Source organism: Misgurnus anguillicaudatus, chromosome 14, assembly GCF_027580225.2.
Source record: "Misgurnus anguillicaudatus chromosome 14, ASM2758022v2, whole genome shotgun sequence".
NCBI classification, from domain to species: domain Eukaryota; kingdom Metazoa; phylum Chordata; class Actinopteri; order Cypriniformes; family Cobitidae; genus Misgurnus; species Misgurnus anguillicaudatus.
Genome location: NC_073350.2, coordinates 33,022,063 through 33,049,859, shown reverse-complemented (window position 1 = coordinate 33,049,859; position 27,797 = coordinate 33,022,063). Strand labels below are relative to the sequence as shown.

The following is a 27,797-nucleotide window of genomic DNA, read 5'->3' as shown; positions in this document are numbered from 1 at the left end:
GTTAAAGCTCACACACATGTACATGAAGCAGCTGTGCTGTGATCATTTCTGTGCCGAGTCTTTGCGGCATCCATAAATAATCGAGCTACTGATCCACTCGTTCAACTGTGTTAATGTGCAGAAAACACTCAGCAACTGTGTTGAATAATACATTTGCACATATAAAAGCATATTAAAAATACCACATAGACATATAGACAAAAAATAAAAACTTGATTTTCACCATAGGGAGACTTTATTAAGCTGTACTGATAGCAGAAAATAAATTTAATTAATTCCCCACATGTTTAATTTTCATTCAGAATATGTATTCTGAATATGCATTTAAATCTTTAAAAAACATAAGCAATTGCTTTGCATTTTTCAGCAAGGTTTAGCCATGAAGTTTCTGTAATGTTACTTTAACATTTATTTATAGTTATAGTATAGTCAAAAGCAAAGTGCTGACCAATCAGTAACATTATTGAGTCACATATTAGGGTTTTGGGGCTATGGTGACAGAACTTCCAGTGACTCGTATTCCATACCAGCCTTTCCAACTTTTATCGTCTTGACCACCATGTTCAAAAGAGATGAAGCGTAGACCAGGACCATAACCTGTAAATGTGTGTGTCACCTATGAAATAAGACATAAATGTGCGTATATTCAGTGTCCATGAACTTAAAACTACTGTTTCGTGGGCGCTACTGTAAAAAGAATGTGGGTACAACTGCAGAAGTAGCATAGCAATGGTATTTTGTGTGTTAATTAGCAAAGAGGCTACGTGTTTTCCCATCATTGTTTACTTTGTAAATGTGCAAATCTTTATGAGTGAAAAAATGTAATAGTGATAGATAAATCAACCACTAAGACTCCTGATTGTATCAAACTAATGGCGCTTTTCCATTAAATAGTACCACATGGTTTGGTTTGGGTCAGCTCACCTCACTTTGGCTTGGTTAGTTTTTCCATCGAGTTTAGTAACACTTTGGACTGGGAGGGATTATAGGCGTGTGGTTTATATTTGCGCTGCGTACTGCTGTGACATCATGCATGTGAGAGCGTTGTTGTACATCCCCATACATCCGTTTATTTCTCAGTCTACCAGAAAATTAAAATTGACCAGCACAAATAGATGTTTGCACATCATGTTAATCACTACCTCTGTCTCACATGACTGTTTCTGGATAAACACCCGTGGTGTCGGTCGAAACGCTCCGCTGAGCCTCATTTAAGTTGCACTCATCTCCGTGCGTGCTGTAACTCTGTCTGACGCAGCCCCCGCTAGCTTAGCTTAGCACAAAGACTGGAAGTGAATAGCTTCAGCTAGCATACTGCTCCCAATAAGTGACAAAATAACGCCAACATTTTCCTATTTATGTGTTGTGATTTGTATAGTCAGACCGTGTACAAATAACAAGTTCATATGAGACACAGCCATCTTTTAACAGTATACATACAGGGAACTATATTCTCAGAAGGCGAAGCACTGTTACTTGGGCGGAGTGATTAGCTCGCAGCACCCGAGAAGCCCCTGGTGAGGAGCAAAGAGTTCAATTAGAGTTGTGCAAATCACTCAAATCGCCTTCTGAGAATATAGTTTCCAGTATGTATACTGTTAAAAGATGGCTGTGTCTCATATGAACTTGTTATTTGTACACGGTGTGACTATACAAATCAGAACACATAAATAGGAAAATGTTGGCGTTATTTTGTCACTTATTGGGAGCAGTATGCTAGCTGAAGCCATTCACTTCCAGTCTTTGTGCTAAGCTAAGCTAGCGGTGGGTGCGTCAGACAGAGTTACACCACGCACGGAGATGAGAAAGGTATGTATGGACTTATCTAACTCTGGGGGATACGGTGAATAAGCTACATTCCACAAAATCTGGTCATGTTCCTTTAAGAACAAGTGGGATTTATCAACAAGGATTACTTACTGATGTGCATTCGTTTGATAAATAAAGACTTTTTTTGACTTACGCACATACTACATTTTATCCGTAGAACAAAATATAGAAAATTTTCTACGCATGAGCCCCACAGACTTTGGGTGGATTTTTGCGTGTGCACACTTTACGATAAAATCTGTGCGTACATACACTTTATAAATGAGGATCTTTATCTCTTGTATTTTGTTTAGTTTTAAAGTTGACCTGATTTCTTTCCTAAACTTGGTTTTATTGTAACCCATTCACCCGTCGACATTTTACCTGTGTCCAAGGGGTTTCAGCGGGCACAGCCACATCATCCGGCTTAAATGTAGCAATAACCTCACGATTTTCATTGAGCAGTGACACAGTGAGCCTATAAACGCCTCCACAGTCATGTCGAGTGCTGTACCTAAACACAGACATGGACAAGAAATGAGCTGCTACTAAAGTAAGACAATACTGAAGTAGATGATAAAGACTCACCAGTCCCTCACAGTCACTTCAGGCGCAGAATCTAAATATGCAGCATCATAACCGCATTGCAGCAGAATAATCACTTGTTTTTTTAAACACGGCCTGGAAATTGTACAGAAATTAACACTGACACCCAAAGACACCCAGAGTATGATCATAAACTCACATGCATACATTATTCTTGTCTATTCCTGCAGTGCTGAATAATTTTCTCTTACTTATGTGAGGTGCAGAAGTATGAAACCACTGAATCATCTGGCGTCGGTTCAATACACCATTTGTCTCCACCGTTCTTCGTCAACTCCCAGTTACTAAAATTCTCTTAAAAACACATGAGATAAAAGCTGTTTATATACTAATATGACATACATTGTCTATACTTTATCTAAAACTATTTTAACACGACTATTATATAATAATAATACAGTATTGAATTACTTACAAAAAGATATTTGTAGCGTTAAAAATTTGTCATCACTACAGGACCATATAAATAAAAAGGCAACTGTACACTGTCAGAAAAAATGTCAAAATATACCCAAGCTGTCACTGTGGCAGTATGTAACTTTTAAAATGCTCCTGATATGCACCATTAAGGTACAGATATGAATTAAGTTGGTACTAATATAAATCTTTGAGGTACTTATTGTAACTCTTTAGGTTAAAAGCTGTACTTTTTGAAAGGGTACCACAGTGATGTGTATGACAAGTTCAGATACAAAACCCCTCAAGTGTGTCTGACATGTTTTCTTGTATATGGGCTCTTATGTTTAGGTTTAGTCATTTCAGTTTAATGGCAATGAAAAGATAATTAGTCAGTAATTGAAAAAAAAAAACACTTTTATGCTGATGATACTATTATTTATACATTTGCTCCATCTACAGGTGGTGGAAAAGCTTCAGTTTGCATTTCATTCATTGTAAGATGCTCTGGTTAGTTAAAAAAGTTAAAAGTTTTTTCAAAAGCTCAAGCACAAGGACTTGATCAGTTTAGTACTTTTACATCTGATGGTTATTGAGTACCTTTTTACTTGGGCATTTGGATTGATGATAAGCTTTTATTTAATGTAAATATTGCTACTCTAATCGATTGGCTTTTATTTTAGAATAAATCTAACTTTACCCACACAATCGTGGTCATTGGGGCCACAAAATTTATAAAATACGTTCATTTGTAATAAACTTTGTGTATTTAAACTTTAGAAAAATATACTTTCCAACGAACAGCGCCACAGTGGTAAGTGCGGTTTTTCCAAAGTTACCAACCACTCTGCCTTTTCACTGGTCACAATTTTATTGTTAAAGTTGTTGATAAAAAGTTGCTTTGACATGCTAAATTTACTTGGTTTAGACTTTAGAGTAATTTTACTTGATTTAGCTAGATGTAAATCCTTTTCAAATGCAGACTGAACACCCAAATTAAAGGGATAGTTCTCCCAAAAATGAAAATTATTTAAATTTCAATCTCTTTAAATTTCTAAATTTCTTTATTCTGATAAACACAAAGGAAGATATTTTAAGAAATGTTTGTAACCAAACAGTTTGTTGATTGTTAATGATGATGTGAGGTTAGCAGAGCTCTTCTTATCTAAACATACATTTTCCCTTTCACACACTCACACACACAAAATATATATATATATATATATATATATATATATATATATATATATATATATATATATATATATATATATATATATATATATATATATACAGTATTACACTTACCATGTCCATGTGGATTTAATAGGAGGTTTCCAGGCATTTTGAGTTTTGCTTTTCCTGTACCATTCGAAAAAGAAAAAGGTCATATGGAACATTAGCTGGGTTTCCATCCAAACATGAAGCAAATCTTTTAAAAATTCGCAAAAAAAGATAAACAAACAAATGTGAATTAGGTGCGTTTTCATCAAGTTGTTTGAGAGCATGACGGTGGTATTGGTAATCTAGTAACCAGCAGTAAACAAAACAAGTCATGCATAGAAAATGGAGACAGGACTGCATGTAGTCACGATGGGTTATTCATTTATTAGCAGTGCAGCTTGTAATTGCCAGACTGAATGTTTAAACACAAAAAAGAAATGCAGAATTTTTAATGCAGCAAGGGCATTGGAATTACGCCAACCAATCACATTTCCGCCCAAACAGCTAGACTATCAGTCTCCCGGGTTTTATGTTTGCTACGTCAGAATTTATTTGGCAAATAAATTTCCATCTCCCATTTTCACATAAATAAAAATCACCTCAAGCGACCGTAAAAACTTTTTTTGCAAATTAACTTAATTTCTCGTTTTTGATTCAATACTTTACAATGCACATAAAGTCATGGTGATGGAAACATGGAGTGTCTTGTTCTATACGCTGTAAAAAAAAATGCTGCAGTGCTGTGCAAATTTAATCAAATTGGTTATGCTAGTCAGTTGGACCTACTATTTTAGGTTTTTGTCTAGTTGGCAAAACAGGTTGAATTTATTTAACTTCAAAAATTTGGATTTGGGGATTTTTTATTTATAAGCTCTTTCCTCCTGATGACTTTTGACTTCTGTCCACAATGTTGGTGATTTCAGTTAAGTACCCTTAATATAGACATTCTGCAAAACCTGACCCCTTTAATTGTATGCACCACCACATCTTATGTCACCAGTAATGACTCTCTATTTGACAATTTAGTAAATAAAATGTAAAGTTTGCAGTGCTATCTAAACACATCTTTCACACTAAATAAAAGCAATAGTGAACTCTATAGCTGTGGACTATAAAGATTAAATTCTTCTATTCTGTGGCAGAAATAGACAATCAATGACTGCCCCATGATGGGACTGTACACACACCTAATGCAAATAAATCACAGTACACTCAATGGCTTATATAAAATGTGAAATACTTACATACGGTGAGTTGAGCTTTTCAGGTGTCACTAAAGCACTGCGTAGAGTATTTATTGGGTGCAAACTTCCTTAAATCAAATTTGGGGTGTAACACATGAAGTTTTGTACCAGTAACAGTGCTTGCCTTATAGACAGGGGTGTGTTTCCCAAAAGCATCATTAGGCAAATATCATGACAAGTTCTGTCATTTAATCATAGTTTAGGGTTTTTACTATGAATATTGTGCAGACATTCACAAACTGCATCGCAAGCAACTGTGGTTTTAACTGTTGCTGTTGAGCTGTGGTTAGAAGTGTATTTCGTTGTTATTATGACACGTTGACTTTCATTAATTATGCTTTTGAGGAAAATAAGCATGCAACATATAAACGGTTTCATCACTAACAATAAAAAACGGCTTTTGTGAAACAAAACTTCAGGTAAACTCTGCTAAGAATCAATAACAACAAAATCCTTTTAAAGTTTATTTCTGATAACAAGCAAAATAAACAACAAGTAGATTACTTACCATATTTCATAGCTAAAGTGTATTAAAAAATGATGAGCTGTGCTGTGTAAAATGTATACTATAATGTATATAATGTTAACTACAAACCAGCTGCCAAACCTTCCTTCACATAGTGGTGTGAATGATTTATTTTTTTACCTGACGGGAGGGGTTCTAATGGACTAATCACTTCTTTGAAGAACTGATGCGCTGTTAAAATTTTGCTGAAGTGCACGTTAGGCTATGCTGAACTATATGCACAGGCTACGGATAACCTACAGCGTGACTATAACATGGTCTTGAGTCTTCTAGTCTTTGTGCAATGCACATTTGAAACACCAAATGGAAGTCTCACAAAACGGTTTCTTCCAAAAGGAGTGTTAAAAGCAGTAACGTAGCCAGACTATGAGTGTGCACCTGAAAATCTGGGTGTGCAACATTTATTGTCATATTACTGTGCAAAATTATTAACCATAAGCATATAACCATGCTATAACCATAATGTTATGAGTGAGAATGCAGAGGCAGATCCAAATGAACAATTTATTAGACAAATAAGCTAGGCAAACGTCAATATCAGAAATATTCAAATTTTGCGCGTTGGTTGGCGCGATCAGTGCTTGTCATATTATATCTGTCAAGTGTATTCTCTGACTGTGCGCTTTCCCACACTTGAAGGAGTTAGGTTCTCACTAATTTTGAAGATATAATCTGGATTCCACTCAATGATTAGGCCTTTGTGAAACTTTTCCATTCATTTATTTTTCTGGATTATTTAACACAGACCAAAGCTACATTAAGCTTTATAGGTGAAAAACCTTTAAAAAGACACAAACATACAATATAGTAAACACAAGGAAGCCAATTAAATACATTAATTGGCAGTGTTACCATGACTTAATAGCAATTATTACATTTAACCAGAATACATACACATAACCATATTACATGATTCAGTACTTAAGTCAATAAACCATTTTAACCCAAACATTACACCAAACCCAAACCATAGTATATTGCACAGCCCAATAACAAGAGTACATTCAATATCATTGACTTTATATTTAACCATCAGATGTCAGTAGCTTTTACTTATTGTATTGGATGTTTTAACTAACCGGATTTAAAATAAAGGCTGTGAAATAACCCATGCTTTTAACCATAATTATTAAGGACCTTCTATTTTTATAATTAAACAATATTTAGTAAATACAGTCAATACTACTAATTTACTAATTTGCTTTATTTAAATGTCAAATGGATTTTAACAGTTTTATAATACTCTAAAGTACTTAAAGCAACACTATGTAGTTTTTTTACCTTTAATTAATGTCTCTAAAATTATTTCAGTGATAGAACAACTTTTAACTGGACAAACTGTACTGTTGCTGCAACCTGAGCAGCCTCCTAGCTGCTACAAACACACTTTGAAAGTGGCGGTGGAGGGTAGGAAACACAGCCCCGCCCCTCCCCCTGCCTGCAGAAGAGTGTCTGATACCAGGCACTGCTGCGCTTTTCAACCACATGGGGGAGCTGTAAGTCATTTTTAAATGGAAACTACATAGTGTTGCTTTAACCAAAGCATGAAAGTAAATTAAACTCAGTAAATTAAGCTGACTAAATTAATTAAATCCTAATAAATGTTAACAAACTCTAAATTTGCTAAACAAAGAATAATACAAATAAACACATCTTATCATACTACGCAAACAAACACCTCGTAAGCTAAATATGCGCTACAAGAATAATGACGTCATTTACAGAGCGTCATTGAATGCTACACTCACACGCTGGTAGCAGCAACAGCAACAAAGTACAGCGTCTCTTAAACAAACAGAGCTTACCAGCTGTCTCTTCAGAGTTTTATGGTAAGTACCCAATCCCGCACAGTCTTTAAAACAGGTATCAGGCTCTAATACTCGCTCAAGGTTTCCTTTGAGCTAGCACTGCAGTCCGCTGTAGTGTCAGCTCAGGTGCATACCAAATGATAGAAACAGTGCATTGTTATCGGGTCTGGGCACGCAAAATTAGTTGCACCTGATGTCTAATCAGGGAAGGCGGGGTGACGGGCGGTTTGCCGCAACAATATCACAACTAATATGCAATGTTTTCAACCGACCACATAATGTTTATTTTGTTTCAGACATTTAAATACACATAAGTACTAGTAAAACAATACATTTGTAAAAATACACACCGATGGAAGGGAAGCAGAAAAAAACAACAATCAATAACAATCTATTAAAATGTAATTTGCCGACATGTTTTATTCATATATCAGACACACATAGTGGAACTATGAAGTCTAACGATACTCTATTCTTTTCCCAGTCCAACAGCCACTTTCATGTTTTTCTGGAGAAACTGGGGAATTCAGGTGCTGTAAATCCGGTTGACAGGACTATCTAAACTGCAGCGCTCATCTCGTTATAGCAGAGATGGGACCAAGTCACACATGTGCAAGTCTCAAGTAAGTCTCAAGTCTGAACCTTCAAGTCTCAAGTAAGTCCCAAGTATTTTTTGTCTTGGGCAAGTCAAGTCAAGTCAAGTCACAGGCTATATCAAGTCAAGTCAAGTCAAGTCCTGTAGTAGGTCAAGTCAAGTCCAAGTCAAGTCACCTTATTATTGTAATTTTACCTGCAGAATCTGATCTTAATAAAGTGAAAAGACAAGATATACAGTACGTAAGTAACAGTTAATTACAATAATTTGGATTTGCATTGTAAATTACTCATGTTCAGTAAAATACATCATGGAATCAAACAAAATTGTAACTTCATAAATTATTTATTTTTCACTTCTGCCAACCTTGTTTGAAATGTTTGCAATTTTCAACATTGAGTCCATAAAACAAATAACAGCTTAACATCCAACAGACTCCTCTCTGAACACCTCCCTCTCTCTCTCTCTCTCTCTCTCTCTCTCTCTCTCTCTCAAACATAGTTTACACACACACACACTCTCTCTCTTTCTCTCTCTCTCTCTCTCTCACACACACACACTTGTGTAATGCTCTGAATGCTCAAGGCTGCGCCCAGAAAAACGAGCGCGTCGCACCGCGTGCGCGTCTCTTCCGTTCGTGCGCCTACATTTGAAATAACGAACTTGAGCGCGCAAAAGACGCTTACAAACTTAGAAAAAGTAGCCAAGTCTCATACCGCTCAGATTAAGGGAAGTATTTAAAAAAAAATCTAAATTATTTTGCCCACATTTGTCCCCAATATGGTATAATGACTCATCATTGATGAGGGTTAATGGCTACTTTAGCGATTATTACATTAGCTATCTACCAACTAACCAGAATGACAAGCACTTACTATGGCTCTTCAAATGACGGACAAAATTGGAGGTTGTCACGTGGCTGCCCGTGATTTTAATGTTGCATGTCTTGCAATGCACTGTTCATCTTTTGACATCTTGTTGAAGCCAAAAGCGATGACCCTCGGTACCCCTCCGGCTGACATGTTGATATCTGATCTAAGTGGGCGTGGCGTGCGTAAGTACGAGAGCTGATAATAGTGTCGTGATTCAGTCATGACAACGCCATTCTTAGCCTGCGCTCCAGGTGCGTCAACTGTATTTTTTAAAATGATTTATATATTTTATATTCAAATTGAAAACATGATGTGATTAACACTCAAGTCATTCAAGTCATCGTGTCTCAAGTCAAGTCAAGTCCCGAGTCTTTAACTTCCAAGTCCGAGTCAAGTCTCAAGTATTTTATTTTTTGTCAAGTCAAGTCACAAGTCACAAAAATAGCGACTCGAGTCGACTCGAGTCCAAGTCACCAAGTCACAAGTCCCCATGTCTGCGTTATAGATCAAGATAATTTATGAAGGCTTTTAAATGAAGAATCGTAATATCAGATAGTTGACATGGTAAGTAAGTTAGTGAATATTTTTAATAAAAAACGAAAAACAAAATAAAACGAATAGCATACATCTGTTAAGCCCGGGATACACTGCACGATAATTGGCTGTCCGAGACGAAAGATTGCCATCGTGAAACTATCGTCACGATTTCTGTGATCGTGGCTCTTCATCGGTGGTCCTATATCGTACAGTGAGAGAGGTTCAAAGACGGCCGTTTTCCCGGTCTTGCGTCCAAAGATAGCCTACGATAGTTTTCTGGCAGTGTCAGAAATTCGGCATGATCACCGCACAGTGTGTTTGCTGCTACGACCTGCGCGCCGGTATTTGTTTACCACGAGCGCATGCTGGTGACGTTCCACAACGTGTGACGCAGCCGCCGAAGCTTCCGTGTCATCATCGTACAGTCTACATGCCTCTCGTACCAGAGTTTAAACGATACATGTCGCACAGTGTGATAAGGTAATGATCTTATAAGAGGACAAAAATCGTGCAGTGTATTCCGGGCTTTAGTTATTGTCACATGACAATCATGATGCATCGCCATGGACACGAGGGATCAGTTAAAATATTTTTTACTTATGTGTGAAAGGGTTGATTTTAAATGTATATTCTAAGGAAACATCAATAGCACAAGTTTAGTAAACTTTTTTTATTAAGACTATAAAAAATTATTCTGCATCCATTTTTGGCTACGCCACTGGTTAAAAGTACATAGTTTGGCGCTCTCTTCATCCAGCTGAACCATGAGTGGCATCGAGTACTGAAAATACTTTTATTTCTTCAACTGCGCGTAACGGTGTACTCTGTGTTCTCTGTGTTCTCTCTTTATGGCTTTGTTAATTAAGATCTTGTGAATCAATGCAAATCCTCAGCTTCTTAGGCTTTACAACAGTCACCATACTATTAACCCAATCAGTGCACTGCAAAAAATTATTTTAAAGAAAAAAATTCTTAGTATTTTTGTCCTTTTTCATTAAAAATATCCAAATATTGTCAAACCAAGTTGCATTATCTTTATGAGCAAAACGACCCAATAAAATAAGTCTAGTTTTTAGACCAAAAACATCAAACTGAAGTGATACTGTGCACAAAACAAGCAAAAAAATCTGCCAATGGGGCAAGGAAAAAAATCTTTTCTTAAACACTAAAATCAAGAAAAATTTGCATACCCCATTGGCAGATTTTTTTGCTTGTTTTATGCACAGAATTACCTAAATTTTATATTTTTGGTCTAAAAACTAGACTTATTTTCTTCGACCGTTTTGCTCATAAATAAAAAGCATCTTAATTTAAGAAATTTTTAGATATATATAATATTTGTGCACATAAATTAGGTTTCATGCGTGTGAATGTGGCTATGCGTGTGTGCATTGTGTTTTTTGTGTGAATTTTTATTGAGATCATTCTGGCTCCATAATGTTGAGCCCTGTATTTATTACATATAATAATATATGCTAATAAAGCGTTGGCTATATATTAAGTTATAAGGGAAAGTATGGAGGTTCTTAGAAAATCAGAAAACTGTGCAAATTATAAGGGGAAGTATGCAGGTTGTTGGAAATTTTGAAAACTGTGCAAATTATAAGGGGAAGTATATATGCAGGTTGTTGTGAAATCTGAAAATTGGGTTTAACCGCAGAATCAGAAATTACTATGAATCTGAGTCATTGAAATGAAGAAAGCGTTTATTGAAAGGTTACTGAAAACTAGATAGTACAGTTGAGTGTATGGAAAATGAATTGTTTGGTTTTAATGCTGCATCATATTATATATTTTTTTAATTATAAATTCGATTGTTTGTTTAGGGCTACTGTATGCACTCTTTTATTGTTCATGGGAAATAAATATGCTTTCTCAATTAAATATATGCTTTGTTATTTATAGACACCACAATGAAAGGTATGATAGCAATTCAAACCACTAGAAACTCACAAGAAATATTTTTTTAACATTTTGTACATCTTTCAATGCCTTAACCAAACATTGGGTTGTTTCAACTAGGGCTGGGTATTGTTAGGCATTTCACAATTCGATTTCGATTCTTGAGACTTCGATTCGATTCAATTCGATATTGATTTGCTTGCTTCGATATCGGTTCGGTAATAAGTAAATACACAAGCAATTAAGTACCTGAGTATATTTTTAAATAATGTGTGTAGTATTACAAATGTTTGATCACGTTGATGGTGCAGGCTTGAAAGAAGTGCTGCTGTTTGCCATCTTTGATCTTTCTGTTTTGATAAAGCGCGTCTTGTACAGCGCTGAACGCTCTCACTAGAGTGATGCCCACAGCGCCACCACTGGCCGGGGGGGCTGAATCGATTCATAGCATTTGATGAATCGATATTGAATTGAGAAACAAATAATTGCAATGCATTGATGAATCGATATTTTTACCCAGCCCTAGTTTCAACCCAACAAAAAAGCTAGTTATACCCAACAGATGGGTTAAAAAAATCAACGCAGATAATGTGTGAATGTGAGTTTCATACTCTGTTGTGTCTTTGGGTGTCAATGTTCATTTCTGTAAAATTTTCCAGGCCGTGTCTAAAAAAAAACAAGTGATTGATCTGGTGCAAAGTGGTTATGATGCTGCATATTTAGATTCTGCACCTGAAGTGACTGTGAGTGACTGGTGAGTCTTTAGCATCTACTTCAGTATTGTCCTCATTTAGTGTATAGCAGCTCATTTCTTTTGCATGTCTGTGTTTAGGTACAGCACTCGAGATGACTGTGGGGGCGTTTATAGGCTTAATGTGTCTCTGCTCAATGAAAATCGAGCTGTCATTGCTACATTTAGGGTTTGCTGATAAAACCGTGCCAGCTGCTACCGCTTGGACAGAGGTAAATGTGGACGGATAAATTGTTTACAATAAAACCAAGAATTCGTTTTAAAAGGAAATCAGGTAAATTAAATGCAGAAAATAAAGATCCTCATTAAGAAAGCAGCATGCGTACGCACAGATTTTCCGTAAAGTGTGTGTACGCAAAAATCCTTACCTAAAGATAGCCTTGACTTTTGTAACTTGCTTTGAATAAAAGTGTCTGTTAAATGCCTAAATGTTCAGATTTTTTAATTTTTCCCTTAAGAAAAAAACTAAGCACACACTTTTTGTCTTGTTTCCAAAAAAAAATCTGCCAATGGGGTAAGCAAAAAACTCTTGAACATTTTTCTTAAACACTAAATTCAAGAAAAATTCAAGATTTTTTTCTGCTTACCCCATTGACAGATTTCTTTGCTTGTTTTGTGCACAAAATCACTTAAATTTGATATTTTTGGTCTAAAAACTATACTTACTTTCTTGGGTCGATTTGCTCATCGAGAAAAAGCAATGTTTAGATATTTTTACTGAAAACAAGACAAAAATACTAAGAAAATTGTTTCTTAAATCATTTTTTGCAGTGCAAATCATCAGTTAATTGTTCAACTGCACAGTCCTTTGTTTTTCTTTTCGAATCTGTCACACATGCATCGTCTCATTCATACCCTGTGCTCTCGTGAAAAGCATATGCTTCAAATACGTACAGTATAGTCAACTTTTACTGTCAGCTTGTTTATTGTATTTTATGAGCGTGATCATGGTTTCTGTTGGAGTTCATTTAGGGGCTTATTTACTGAGACATGTCAAAGGGCATTATTATCACAAAAGCACATTAAAATATGCACAAGCATGATGAACGTCTGCCTTCAAGGGGTTTCCTTTGCCCTGCCTGGACACGAACTCTCAGATATGCACAAAAAAAATATTTTCTCTCTGCTCTCGCCCAGAGTTTGCACACACTTCCCCTTGTCTAAAAGTGTGCATGTCTGCGCTCAGACAACGTCCCATGCGTTTGCACATTAACCTGCGAAAGTGACTAGTAGGAGTGGCTGTCTTACCCACCACAGTTCAAATTTACCCGCATTTGGTGGGTGTTAATGTAAAGCCCTGAACAGCACTATGTTGTATAATTTCATGTTTTGTTTCATTCAAATGCTATGTTAGAGGTTGTGTCTTGAATTTTTTCGGGGGGGCTGTGAAGAGATTCACTCTACATAAATGGGGACACACGCCTAAAACCACTGACTTTGAGGACTTTGCTCAAAAATGTACTGGTATTTCTGATGGGCCTGAGTCAGGGATTAAGCAGATTTGAAGGAAAAGTATTTGATGAACGTATAAAACATGCTAAGAGCATTCGATTAATATTATCACATTACTGCTGAGGTGACGTTAGCAGAGCTCTTCTTATTTAAACACTACACTGCAAAATCAAGAAAACATTTTCTAAGTATTTTTGTTTTGTTTTAAGTAAAAATTCTTAAATGAAGATGCTTTTTTTGATGAGCAAAATGTCCCAAGAAAATAAGTCTAGTTTTAGACCAAAAATATCAAATTGAAGTGATTTTGGGCATAAAACAAGCAAAAAAATCTGCCAATGGGGTAAGCAAAAAAATCTTGACAATTTTTCTTAAACACTAAATTTAAGAAAAATCAAAGAAAAATGTGCTTACCCCATTGGCAGATTTTTTTTGCTTGTTTTATGCACAAAATCAATTAAATTTGATATTTTGGGTCTAAAAACTACACTGAAAAAAACAACTTGTAAAATTTGATTTAAAAATCCTCGTAACAATGTGCACTAACTTTTTTTAAGTAAAATTTACTACTTTTTTAAAGTACAACTTGCCTACTAAAATCAAATAAAATCTACTTAATAATGCATGAAAAACATAAGTTAAATAATTAAGTAAATGTTATTGTTATTTTTTTAGAACTTAGATTTATTTTAATTGTCTAGGTAAAGTCTATTCGTTTTTTATTTTTATTAAAGCATTACTGTCCTAAAAATATTAAATAAATCATATTTACTGTTTGTTTTTTTCTTTTTCTATGGACTTAGTTATTTTAAGTGTTATTTAATTATATATAATATATATAATTTTCTCACCCCATTGGCAGATAATTTAGCTTGTTTTAAGCACAATTTCACTTCACTTTCACAAGACAGATGAAAACATGTATATATATATTTTTTTTCTTAGGTTATTTTGCTCATCAACAAAAATTAATCTTATTAAATTAATTAAATTAATCTTAATTTAATATTTTTTAGATAAGAAAGCAAGACAAAAATTCTAAGTAAAAAAGTCATTTTTTGCAGTGCTGAAGTAAAACCATGGTTACCACAAAATAACCATTGTTAACCATTGTTAGCCAACTATGTTGCAAGTTTTGTAATTTAAGCATAGTTTAATTTCATTTCTGCCTTTGGCAGACGCTTTTATCCAAAGTGACTTACAGTGCGTGAGAAATTGGGTGAGAAAATGTATGAACTGAAATGAGACGGTCTAGCCTAACCGAGGCGTAACAATTTTATTTTTTAACAGATTTTCAGACAGACTTGTACATTTTGTGAATGCTTTGATTTGGAATTGAATGTGAATTGTTTTAGGTAATAAGGTAATAAAATCTATTTATACTGTAACATTTCTGCACTTTTTTCACTTTTATTAGTATACTGCTATTTTTTTAACTGTATATCCATCATTTTAAAAACACTGCTCACAACAATTAAGTTAACACTTTTAATCAGTGTATAGCATCAAGTCAATTAAACTCCTGGGATATTTATCTGGGAGGCATTTCCCAAACAACCAGGTAGCTTACTGATTAACAACTACATAGTTAAAGGAACACACCAACTTTTTGCGACTTTAGCTTATTCACCGTATCCCCCAGAGTTAGATAAGTCCACATACTTTTTTCATCTTTGTGCATGCCGTAACTCTGACTGACGCACACACCGCTAGCCTAGCTTAGCACAAAGACTGAAAGTAAATGGCTCCAGTTAGCATACTGCTCCCAATAAGTGACAAAATAACGCCAACATTTTCCTACACTGCAAAAAATGACTTTCTTACTTAGTATTTTTGTCTTGTTTTCAGTAAAAATATCTACAAATTCTTAAATTAAGATGTATTTTCTTGATGACCAAAATTACCTAGAAAATAAGTCTAGTTTTTAGACAAAAAATATAAACTGTATAAATCATGAACTGAATTTTTATGATTATTGAACTTCAACTTTAAATTAAGAAGTTGTCTTAATTCAAAATTTTATAAAATTTATGCAAACAGTTGTGTTAGATTTGAGATATATTTTATATTTTATATTGAGTGAAGCATTTGAACAGGCATGGCTCGCTTGTATGGGCAAGTTGGGCAGTGCCCCACCAAAATATTAAGCCACTGGTAAAATAAAACTCTATATAAACATAATCAAATCTAAACTGTTAACTCATAAATGTGTCTAATATTATTCAACAAATACTTTCTCTGCCCTACTGAGCTCAACAGCGCCCCACATTTTCCAAATCTGTTGTGAAAAAAGAATTGCAGTAAGCCCTAATATAGACCCATAGGGGCAGATCTGAATCTGCCCCTATAGGTTTTATGCTACATGAACGTAGTTCTAGACAATGATTTATTATTATGCTTAAGCAAAGTGTTTTTTGTTGTTTTGTACTTTGCAGACGGTCCTATTCTGCATTATTACAGCACATTATGAAATCTGTTCTTTAGAATACTTTACAAAACATTTCTCTCGAATATCACACATTCACCATGAGACAAACATTACAGACAGATTTGTCTTGCACATGATTTGTCTTAAAGCATATTAAAAACATCACACAGACATATAAACAACAATAAAAACCTGATTTTCACCACAGGGAGACTTTATTAAGCTCTATAATGACAGTAGAAATTAATCCCTCACACGTTTACATTTTCATTCAGAGATAAGTTTATGTATTTGTATTCAGAATATGCATTTAAATCTAAGTAAGCAAAGGCTTTGCTTTTTCAGCAAGGTTTAGCCGTATAGATTCTGTATTGTTACTTTAATATTATTTATAGTTATAGCTGGTTAAAAGCAAAATGCTGACCAATCAGTAACATTATTGAATCACATATTAGGGTTTTGGGGGTATGGTGACAGAACTTCCAGTGACTCGTATTCCATACCAGCCTTTCCAGTTTTTATCGTCTTGACCACCATGTTCAAAAGAGATGAAGCGTAGACCAGGACCATAACCTGTAAACGTGTGTGTCACCTACGAAAGAAGCAATTAAAGTGTGGTTATATTCCGTGTCCATGAACCTAAAACTATCCACAAGTTTGGGGGGCGCCACTGTAAAATAATGTGGGTACAACTTCTGGTGAGGCAGCAGAAGGAGCATTCCAGTGGCATGCTAATTAGCAAAGTGGCTACATGTTTTCCCATCATTGCACTCAGGGACAACATGTACTAGTGATAGATAAATCAAGCAATGAGACTCCTGACTGTATACAACTAAGATTTAAAAATGTTGAAAACAATGCCATCTGTTGGTTAATAAACATAAACCTGTAGCAGACGCTTCTGAAAGAAGATCCATCAGACAAAGCAACTAGCTGATGAAATTCAGATAATTTTATTTTTAAAGTTGTTATTCGTAGAAATAAAGCTTAGAGTATGATGTGTGTGTGTGTTCAATACATTTTATTTTATTTTATTTTATTTTATTTTATTTTATTTTATTTTATTTTATTTTATTTTATTTTATTTTATTTTATTTTATTTTATTTTATTTTATTTTATTTTATTTGTTTACTCACTCATTCAAGTGTGGCAATACATCACACACACAAAATATGTACATATATACAATACGATCTATATTACGTGTGATAAAAAATGTAAATAAGTTGAGCTAAAGAAACTGAAGCTTCGTCTGTGTCTGAAATAGCCTCCTATACTCTTAAATGTGAAACTTGTGGATAGGTTTAATAATCAGGAAGCTATTCGTCTGATTCGTCAAGTTAGCTGCTAATATTATAGAAACAGTCACCCAAACAATTCATCCGTTCACATTTTACCTGTTTCCAAGGGGTACCCTGGGGCACAGTCACATCAGGCGGCTTAAATGTAGAAATGACACCTCGACTTGCATTGAGCAGTGACACAGTAAGCCTATAAATGCCCCCACAGTCATCTCGAGTGGCGTACCTAAACACAGAGACATGCAAAAGAAATGGGCTGCTATACACTAAAGTAAGACAATACTGAAGTAGATGCTAAAGACTCACCAGTCCTTCACAGTCACTTCAGGTGCAGAATCTAAATATGAAGCACTGTAACCGCTTTTCACCAGATCAATCACTTGTTTTTTTAGACACGGCCTGGAAAATTGTACAGAGATGAATATTGAGACACAAAGACACCCAGAGTATGATCATAAACTCACATTCACACATTATTGTTGTCTATTCTGAATAATTTTTTCTTACTGAAATGAGGTGCAGAAGTATGTAGCCACTGCATCATCTGGCGTCGGTTCAATATGCCATTGATCTCCACCGTTCTGCGTCAACTCCCAGTTACTAAAAACATCTTAAAAACACATGAGATAAAAGCTGTTTATATGTTACTGGCCATAAAATGATTTACATTGTCTATATGCTATACTTTATCTAAAACCATCTTAACACGACTCTTGTTTAATAATGCACAGTATTAAATTACTTGAGAGACTATTGTGGGAATGGCTGCATAGGTGCACTGGAACAATCCTTCCTAAAATGCATTAAAGTTTTGTCTACAAAGACGTGAAACTCACCGAGTGGTCAGGGGTCCTCACTGACATGCCCACACAAAAATCGCTGCAAAAGATGCCCTCCAACAGCTGTTTTAGCATTCGATGTAAACTTGTGGACCTATTTTTTTCCAAACGCCTCACACCCGTACATTCCTTCGTTGAGAGCTTGAATAATAGACACTCCAGCCCAGGTGGTGGCGATAATCCGCCTTTGCCAATTGCAAGAATACAAACAATGTTCCCGGCGCGGAGTAATGCCTCACAGCACATCTTATACAAGTCAATGGACTTCAACAAAAACTTCAATAAAACCTGTTGGAAAGCATCTTTTGCAGCAATTTTTGTGCGAGCATATCAGCGAACATCCCCGACCACTCGGTGAGTTTCACGTCCCTGCAAACAAAAGTTCAATGCATTTTAGGAAGGATTGTTCCTGTGCACCAACGCAGCCAATGTAGAGGTGGGAGGTGATACAATAAACACCCGAAAATTCTCGGGCCAGCATCATATGTCCAAATTTCGTTTTATTTCATCATAAACAATCTGAAAACAGGGCTTTAAGTGTAAAATACCCAACTTGTCCTTTAAGTTAATGTTAAAAGGGCATTATTATCGCAGAAGCACATTAAAATGATGCGCCAACCTCTGCCCTCGGGGGTTTCCTTTGCCATGCCTGCTCATGCACTCTCAAAAAATGTGCTGAACACTATGATTTTCTCTCGCTCTCTCCCAAAGAGTTTGCAAATATTTCCCCTTGCCTGAGGTGTGTGTGTGCGCTCAGACAGCACCCCTGCGTTCATAAATCAAGTGTCTGTCTTACCCACCACATTTATAATCTACTCGCATTTGGCAGGTGTTAATGTCAAGCTCTGAGCAGGTATATTGGATAATTTTTCATTAAATGCAAATTCTAAATTTGAGAGTCATGAATTTTCTCTGCGGAGCTGTGAAGGGATTCACCCTACACAACGGGCGGCACACACCAAAAAGTGACTGACTTAAGGGCTTGCTTAGGTCCTACGCCGTAGGTTCACCGTCGGTTTTCATTTATACAATTGCGTCGTCGTCCGCGTCGACGCGCAAACACACGCGCAAACCACTGGTTGGCAGTATCCACGCGTGTAACTACAGTAGCAGCGCGACCGTCAATGAAGAAGAAGCTTAGCAGGTTAATCCACAAACGAAGAAGAAACAGCAACTTGTTGTGTATGATTTGAGAAGACCAGCAATGATGGAAGTAAATGAACAGCGAATTTTGTTGCAGTTTGAGTTAAATTACTCCTTAACTTGGCTTATCTTTGTTTTCACCATCGCAAACGGAAATACCTATGACCCATTTTTTTTAACTGACGGGAGGGGTTCTGGTGGACCAATCACAGATTTGACGCGCTGTTAAAATGTTTGCGAAATGCACGTCAAGCTATACGCAGAGCTACGCACAGGCTACGGATAGCCTATGACGTAGCTACGGCGTAGAACTTACGGACGACTATAAATCGGCATTCAAAAAACGACATGGCGTTTACTGGATTTTGCCAACAAACTGGTATTTCTAAAAGGCCTAAGGTACGGGTTCTCATTAATGATGAGGTTGTGTTAGCAGATTTTGCATCTGAAGTCTTCTTATCTAAACATACATTTTCCCTAACACACAAAAATATATATCATGTTTATGTTAGTTTACTTACCGTCTCCATGTGGATTTTTCAGAAGGTTTTTAGGCATTTTTGAGTTTTGCTTTTCCTGTACCAATTAAAAGAGAAAATGTCATATTAACACAAAAAAATGGTTATGCACGTCAATTGAACCTACTACTTGAAGTTTTTGACTATTAAATAGTTGCCATAACTTAAAAACTGGTTGAAATAATTTTACTTAATTTGTTTAGCAAAAACTTTTTGCAAAACCTGATCCCTTTAATCCCTAAAAATTACTCTCTATTTAAAAATGTAATAAATGAATGTAAAGTTTGCAGTGTTAAATCTAAAAACATCTTTCATTCACACTAAATAAAAGCAATAGTGATTCTTGTTTAATATAAATGAAAGACATGAACTCTATTAAGAGTTAAATTCTTCTATCCTGCGGCAGAAATAGACAATCAATGACTGCCCATGATGAGACTGTACACACACCTATTGCAAAAAGCACTCATTAAAACAATGGCTTATATAAAATGTGCAATACTTACCTACCTTGAGTCTTCAGGTGTCACAGGTGAGGTACTTTTTGGGTGTCACTCAAGCACTGTGTTGAGTATTTATTGGGTTTAAACTTCCTGAAATTGAACACTGCAGACTGAGATGGGATGTAACATATGGAATTTTGTACCAGTAACAGTGCTTGCACGTTTTTCCAAAGGCATCGTTAGCCAACTATGGTCGCAAGTTCCGTCGTTTAAGCATAGTTTAACGATTTGGGTGTTTTTTGGAACCAACATTACAACACATATTTACAAACTGCAACCAAGATTCTGTGGTTAGAAGTGTATTTCGTTGTTATTATGACACGTTGACTTTCATTAATTATGCTTTTGAGGAAAATAAGCATGCAACATGCAGTGCAATCTATACACTGAAAAAAATGATTAATTGAATTTAATCAATTTTTAAGGTAACTGGTTGCAATCAATTTAAGCTACATTTAAACAAAAAAGGTTACTAAAGTAAAATAAAATATAAAACTGTTGTGTAAATGTAGCTTAAATAAATTGATTGCACCACTTACCTTAAAAAAAAGATTAAATTCTATGAATAATTTTTTTCAGTGTATGCAGCATTTTAAACACACTGCTGAAAAAAAGCAAGGGAATTTCTTTAATAAGAGTATAGCATCGAGTGAATTAAACTCTGGGTATATTTATCTGGGATGCATTTTCCAAACAACCACGTAGCTTACTGATTAACAACCATTGTACGATACATAGTTGGATAAACTATAGACTACCAAGCAGAGCCGGCGCCAGACCATAACTAACAGGGGGGCACTCGGCTTCCAACGGGGGGCACGCAATAGCAACAATAACTTGCAAAAACAAGACATTAAAACAACAAATACAGCAAGCACACACTCATACAACTAGTACAGACTGTCAGCTCATTTCCCGTATATAGTGCAAAAGACCACAAACTTTGCGCAAAACTATTGAACTTCGACCGCGGCTTGGCTCGACGCAACAACAAACCGCCCTCGCGCGGCGCAAGCCATTGAAATGAATGTGTTTCATAGCGCAGCGCACACCGCGTCCTAGCTTTAAAAAAGCCGCTTTACCATAATCACGTTGTAATGCTGTTAACGGTCTATAGCCACACTTCACATTTAAGCTTACGTAATTTAAAACAACACTAACTTACCTTTAAAATAGCTGAAGACGGCGTGTAAGAACATTAAACTTCCTTAAAACAGTGTCCAGTAGATTTGTAAATTCCACTTCGACCTCTAATCTCTGAGTTTGAGCCAGTCTGTGTTTGCATGAAGATGAAGCAGGCGGTGCTGGTTCGTTCTAAATGTTCTAATATCCATATTTTACACGATCCATAAAATGCCGCGAAAAAACACGTTGCTAGTATCAAGTCACAAATATGCTAAAGACGTAAGACGGGTGAGACGCGGCAATACATCCAATCAGAGAAACTGGTCAATTTTAATTAAAGAAAACATATAGCAACTATATTTTCCTTATTTGATTACATTAAAAGTCATGAACCATTCAATGTTTAATTTATTTTAATTATTCTTGATATATATTAAAGTAATAAAAAACTTTGTAGGGGGGCACAACAACCTGTTCGGGGGGGCACTGCCCGCGAATGCCCCCCCTTGACGCCGGCCCTGCTACCAAGATGCAATGTACATCATTACAGCAATACTCTGAGATTAAATCACTTTGAACAAATTAATTAGTACTCCACCTCTCACGTGATATCATTGACTATATTGTTGAATCAACATTCAAATGATGAATGTGCAAAGTTACTATGTTTTCGGGAAACGGTCTAGGTAGTTAGTTTGCATTCAACTTTGCATTGTGTTCAACAATGTTTGATGGTCTATACTTTGGTATTTAAATTGTTTCTGGTATGTTGTTGATTTTTAAGAGGTTACCATTGGGCTGAAGAGTTGAGCGTCTGCACAGGTCAAGAACAGACTTGTCTTACTGAGCATTATCTTACATGCTGTTTCAATCAGAAGGCATTTTGATTCAAATGCTAAGACTGGTTGTCTGCTGCAACCTGATAAGTGTTATTAAATAAAAAAGGTATAAGTTTGAACTTTTGAACCGTTAAAGGAAAGCTAATCTTAAAGGGACAGTAAGTAGGATTTTAAGTGTTTCATTAATCAAAATCAGTGTCTTTATTCATAAATATGTCCTCGTTGGTGTCAAATGACCTCTTCCAGTTATCTGACTTTTCTTTGTAAACTTAGAATTTCTTCTCTTTACTTACATTGAACGGCTTAGTCCAAGGAGGCTTCCATGTCGTTCTGCCATATTGATAAACTATAATAGCAGAGAGGGACAAAAAGCACTAGCCTACCAACGCGTTTCCACAACGTGATTTCATTCAGAACACGTGAACTAGCTGAAACGGACAAAGGGATTACATAACAGCTACAGTAGTTGCAACACACATTTGGAAAAGCGAGGCCCTAGAGAGCACTATTCGTTTGAATGCAAAATACAATTTCTTCTAACCATTCACAGGCTATTCACATATGAGATAGGAGCCATACATAAAACATATTTTTTGATAATAATTTTATAATAAAATCACAGTGTTTGGCAGTCGTAATGTCTTTTCCTCAAGTGTATTAGTGCATTTCAAATATGAATCATTGAGCATAATAAAGCATTCAAATAAATGAACAAAACAAAGTGCAGGCCTGCGTAATAACAATAATACAGCAATAACAAAGTTCAAAGGTTTCAATTAACTGGAGATCTGGTGATGAATAATGGAAAGCAAGATCAGTAATTAATAGCAAAGTCCCAATACTTTCAGAGAATGTCTACTTGATGTAACCCATTGCGTTGCTCCTCAGTATAGTGGAAATCCTCATGTGTAAAGTTGAACAGGTGACCTCTGTAGATGCTTTGCTTTATAGAGTAAATGATGGGATTGGAGTTCGATGCGATGATATTCTGTTGTTGCTCGTGAGGTCCGGGATTTAATGTGTGTGAATAAAACGAATAAAGCGCTATTTGTATGAGTCCTCACCTCTCACAAGGTTAAACAAGTGAGATATGCATCTGATATATACATATATAAAGCATTGCAGCTATGTTATCCAATCTGAGTAAATACTTACAACCATATACCCAAAAATACTTCAGATAATAAGATAAGATCGAATAATAAGCAACAGAGACTTTTTTTAGACTCGTCATATATCCCTGAACTCCGTTTGCAATCAATCCAACCTGAAAACTTTTTTCCGCTCATTACTCTATTATTTATTGACCAGTTATGTCTACAATCTGTGATATTACAAACTTTATGAAGACATCACATATATTGCATCTGCCTTCCTCCATTGCCACAGCGAATCTCGCGTATTTCTATCCAAACTTGCAATTATGCGCACGCAATAATGAACTATACAGTAACTAGTACAAGTACAAGAATAAATGTTCAATAATGTTCAATAAATGTTCACTGAAAACAGTCTTTTGCACACACTGTATATGGCATTTGGATGGTTGATAAATCTATGTTTCAGTAGTCTCTCAATGACTCTATAGTGATCATTGTCTATTACCTATTGACAATGTTAACAGTCTTGTGTTTTGTTTACAGTAGTAAATGTGTTAATATAGTGCTAGTAGTTCTCTGGGAAGTATGAAAAAATAGTAGTTATTGATGAGTTAATAGTGAACTGCCACGTTCAGTTGTGACTGTATTGTTAATATTGCATTACTCATTTGTTCCTGTGTAGTTTTATATATATATATAATTTTATATTTTATATAAATGTGAAGAGTAAATCATTTGAACAAGCGTGGCTGGTCTGTATGTGCAAGTTGGGCAGTGTCCCACCAAAATATTAATCCATTTGAAAATACAAACTCTATATAAACTTAAATAAATCTAAACTGTTAACTCATAAATGTGTCTATTATTATTCAACAAATATTTTCTCTGCCCTTCTGAGCTCAACAGCGTCCCACATTTTCCAAATCTGTGGTGAAAAAGGAATTGCAGTGAGCTCTAATAGAGACCCTATAGCTTTTATGTAACAGAAACGTAGTTCTGCACAATGGTTTATTATTCTGCTTAATCAAAGTGTTTTTTTGTTGTTGTTTTTTTTTTTGACTTTGCAGACGGTCCCTATCCTACATTCTTACTGTACATTGTGAACTCTGCCCTTTACAATATTTCAAGGCAGATGAAAACAAGGCTCTCGGGTATCAAACATTCACCTTGAGACAAGCATTACAGACAGATTTGTCTTGCATATGATTTGTCTTAAAGCATATTAAAAACACCACATAGACATATAAACAACAATAAAAACTTGATTTTCACCACATGGAGACTTTATTAAACTCTATACTGACAGCAGAAAATAATTTCACTCACATGTTCATTTTCATTCAGAGATAAGTTTATGTATTTGTATTCAGAATATGCATTTAAATCTTAAAAAAAGTAAGCAAAGGCTTTGCTTTTTCAGCAAAGTTTAGCCGTATAGATTCTGTAATGTTACTTTACTATTTATTTATATTTATAGTATAGTCAAAAGCAAAGTTCTGACCAATCAGTAACATTATTGAATCACATATTAGGGTTTTGGGGGTATGGTGACAGAACTTCCAGTGACTCTCACACCATACCAGCCTTTCCAGTTTTTATCGTCTTGACCACCATGTTCAAAAGAGATGAAGCGTAGACCAGGACCATAACCTGTAAACTTGTGTGTCACCTGAAAGAAGCAATAAAAGTGCGGTTATATTAAGTGTCCATGAACTTAAAACTATCCACAAGTTTCGGGGGCGCTACTGTAAAAATAAAAACTTCTGATAAGGCAGCAGAAGTAGCATACTAGGGCTGCACGATTAATCGCATGCAATTGTCACACGCATTTCGTCAGTAATGCCGGTTCCTTGTTTAGTAGTAAATCACCATCACCTGCTTTCAGATTGAGCGCCATTTACTACACAGAGCCGTAGTGCAGCCCTAGCTTATATTTCCAAAATATGTCTTCTCAGACCCTGACATATGCACGCTTTAAAAATGTGGACCTTTATTATCTCTTGCATTTAGTTTAGTTTTAAAGCCAACATGATATTAAAGTTGACCTGATTTCCTTTCTAATACGAGTATTTGGTTTTATTGTAAACAATTCATCCGTTCACATTTTACCTCTGTCCAGTTGGTACCCTGGGGCACAGTCACATCAGCCGGCTTAAATGTAGCAATGACAGCTCGACTTGCATTGAGCAGTGACACAGTAAGCCTATAAATGCCCCCACAGTCACCACGAGTGCTGTACCTACACACAGACATGCAAACAAAAAAAATGAGCTGCTATACACTAAAATAAATGAAGACAAAAGTGAAGTAGATGCTAAAGACTCACCAGTCCCTCATAATCACTTCAGGTGCAGAATCTAAATATGCAGCATCATAACCGCTTTGCACCAGATCAATCACTTGTTTTTTTAAACACGGCCTGTAAAATTGTACAGAGATGAATATTGAGACACAAAGACACAACAGAGTATGATCATAAACTCACATTCACACATTATTGTTGTCTATTCTGAATAATTTTTTTACTGAAATGAGGTGCAGAAGTATGCAGCCACTGCATCAAATGGCGTCGGTTCAATATGCCATTGATCTCCACCGTTCTGCGTCAACTCCCAGTTACTATAAACATCTTAAAAACACATGAGATAAAAGCTGTTTATATACTAAGATGGCTAAATGTTATTGGTCATAAAATGACATGCATTGTCTATACTTTATGCTATACTTGATCTAAAACGTTAATATGACTCTTATATAATAATGTACAGTAGTGAGTTACTTTAGAGACTACAAACAATTATTTTGTCATCAGTACAAGACCTTATAAATGAAAAAGGCAACTGTACACTTTCAAAATAAATGTACCCAAGCTGTTACATGGGTACCGAACAATTGACTTAAGAGGACTCAACGTGCATGGCATTTGCTGGATTCTGCCAACCAACTGATATTTCTAAATGGCAGGGATTAAGCAGATTTGAAGTGAAAGTATTTGATGAACGTATAAAATGTGCTGATAGCATATGGTTAATATTATCTCATTAATAATGAAGTGGCATTAGCAGAGCTCTTCTTATCTAAACATACATTTTCCCTTACACACACATCTATATATTTTTTATGTTATTTTACTTACTCTCTCCATGTGAGTTTTTCAGCAGGTTAATAAGCATTTTGAAGTTTGGCTTTTCCTGTAGCAATTAAAAGAGAAAGAGGTCATATAAAAAAATATTCGGCTGTGCTGCGTTCAAGTTTAATACAATTTTTCTTACTAGTTTTTGACTTGTATATAGTTGGCATAACTTAAAAACAGGTTGAAACTGTTAACTTAATTTGTTTAACAAAAAGTCGGAGTTTTATTTATAAGCTCATTTCCTCATGAGGACTTTTGACTTCTGTCCACAATGTTGATGATTTCAGTTTTTAAGTATCCTTAATATAGACATTCTGCAAAACCTGACTCCTTTAATCTTATGCACCACCATCAGTAGTGTCACCAAAAATGACTCTCTATTTGAAAATGTAATAAATGAATGTAAAGTTTGCAGTGCTATCTAAATAAAAGCAATAGTGATTCTTGTTTAATGTAAATGAGAGGCATGAACTCTAATAGCTGTGGACTATAAAGATTTAATTCTTCCATCCTGTGGCAGAAATGGACAATCAATGACTGTCCCATGATGAGACTGTACACACACCTGATGTAAATGAATCACAGTACACTCATTAAAACAATGACTTATATAAAATGTTCAATAATTACCTACAGTGAGTTTTCAGGTGTCACAGGTGAGATATTTTTCAGGTGTCAGTAGGGCACTGCGTAGAGTATTTATTGGGTTCAAACTTCCTGAAATTGAACACTGCAGACTGAGATGGGATGTAACATGTGCAATCTTGTACCAGTAAGAGTGCTTGCCTTATAGGGGCGCGTTTTCCAAAAGCTTTGTTAGCCAACTATGGTGCAAGTTCTGTCATTAAGTGTAGTTCAGTGATTCGGGTGTTTTCTGGAACATTCGTTCAGCAGACATTCAAAGATTGCATCACAAACTCTGTACACAGCAAAACCACCAGTGTTAATTTAACTCTATGAGAGTTGATTTCAACACTATACCAGTGTTTATATAATTCTCACTGCCCAGAGTTAAAATAACACTCCAACTAGTGTTAAAGATTTTACTCCACCTTGGTGTTGATCATTTTACTCTGATAGTGTTAAAGAATTAACTCCAAACACTGCCTTTAAAACACTCATTAGAGTTAATTACACTTAAGTAGAGT

General features: G+C 35.6%; 2 protein-coding genes across 7 annotated transcripts; both read right to left on the bottom strand.

The window, feature by feature from the left end:
* Positions 1-128: 128 nt before the first annotated feature.
* Positions 129-27,557, bottom strand: LOC129427185 (F-box only protein 2). Of its 5 annotated transcripts, none has more exons than XM_073876362.1 (6): positions 27,284-27,557; positions 26,653-26,707; positions 26,043-26,145; positions 25,843-25,935; positions 25,626-25,755; positions 296-616 (listed from the first exon to the last, which is right to left on the bottom strand). In XM_073876362.1, the coding sequence occupies exons 2-6, from the start codon at positions 26,687-26,689 to the stop codon at positions 476-478; spliced, it is 504 nt and encodes a 167-aa protein (XP_073732463.1). In that variant the 5' UTR covers positions 26,690-26,707; positions 27,284-27,557; the 3' UTR covers positions 296-475. The 5 variants fall into 5 exon arrangements, with proteins under 5 accessions (XP_055039466.2, XP_073732463.1, XP_073732462.1 ...); XM_073876361.1 differs by having other exon boundaries at positions 298-616; positions 27,280-27,556; XM_055183484.2 differs by lacking the exon at positions 296-616 and adding an exon at positions 24,848-25,185 and having other exon boundaries at positions 27,284-27,539.
* LOC129427184 (F-box only protein 2-like) lies at positions 16,341-20,557 on the bottom strand. 2 transcript variants are annotated; one of them, XM_055183480.2, is made up of 6 exons: positions 20,456-20,557; positions 19,953-20,007; positions 17,957-18,059; positions 17,756-17,848; positions 17,546-17,675; positions 16,341-16,739 (listed from the first exon to the last, which is right to left on the bottom strand). In XM_055183480.2, the coding sequence occupies exons 2-6, from the start codon at positions 19,987-19,989 to the stop codon at positions 16,599-16,601; spliced, it is 504 nt and encodes a 167-aa protein (XP_055039455.1). In that variant the 5' UTR covers positions 19,990-20,007; positions 20,456-20,557; the 3' UTR covers positions 16,341-16,598. The 2 variants fall into 2 exon arrangements, with proteins under 2 accessions (XP_055039455.1, XP_055039457.1); XM_055183482.2 differs by having other exon boundaries at positions 20,460-20,557.
* Positions 27,558-27,797: the final 240 nt, after the last annotated feature.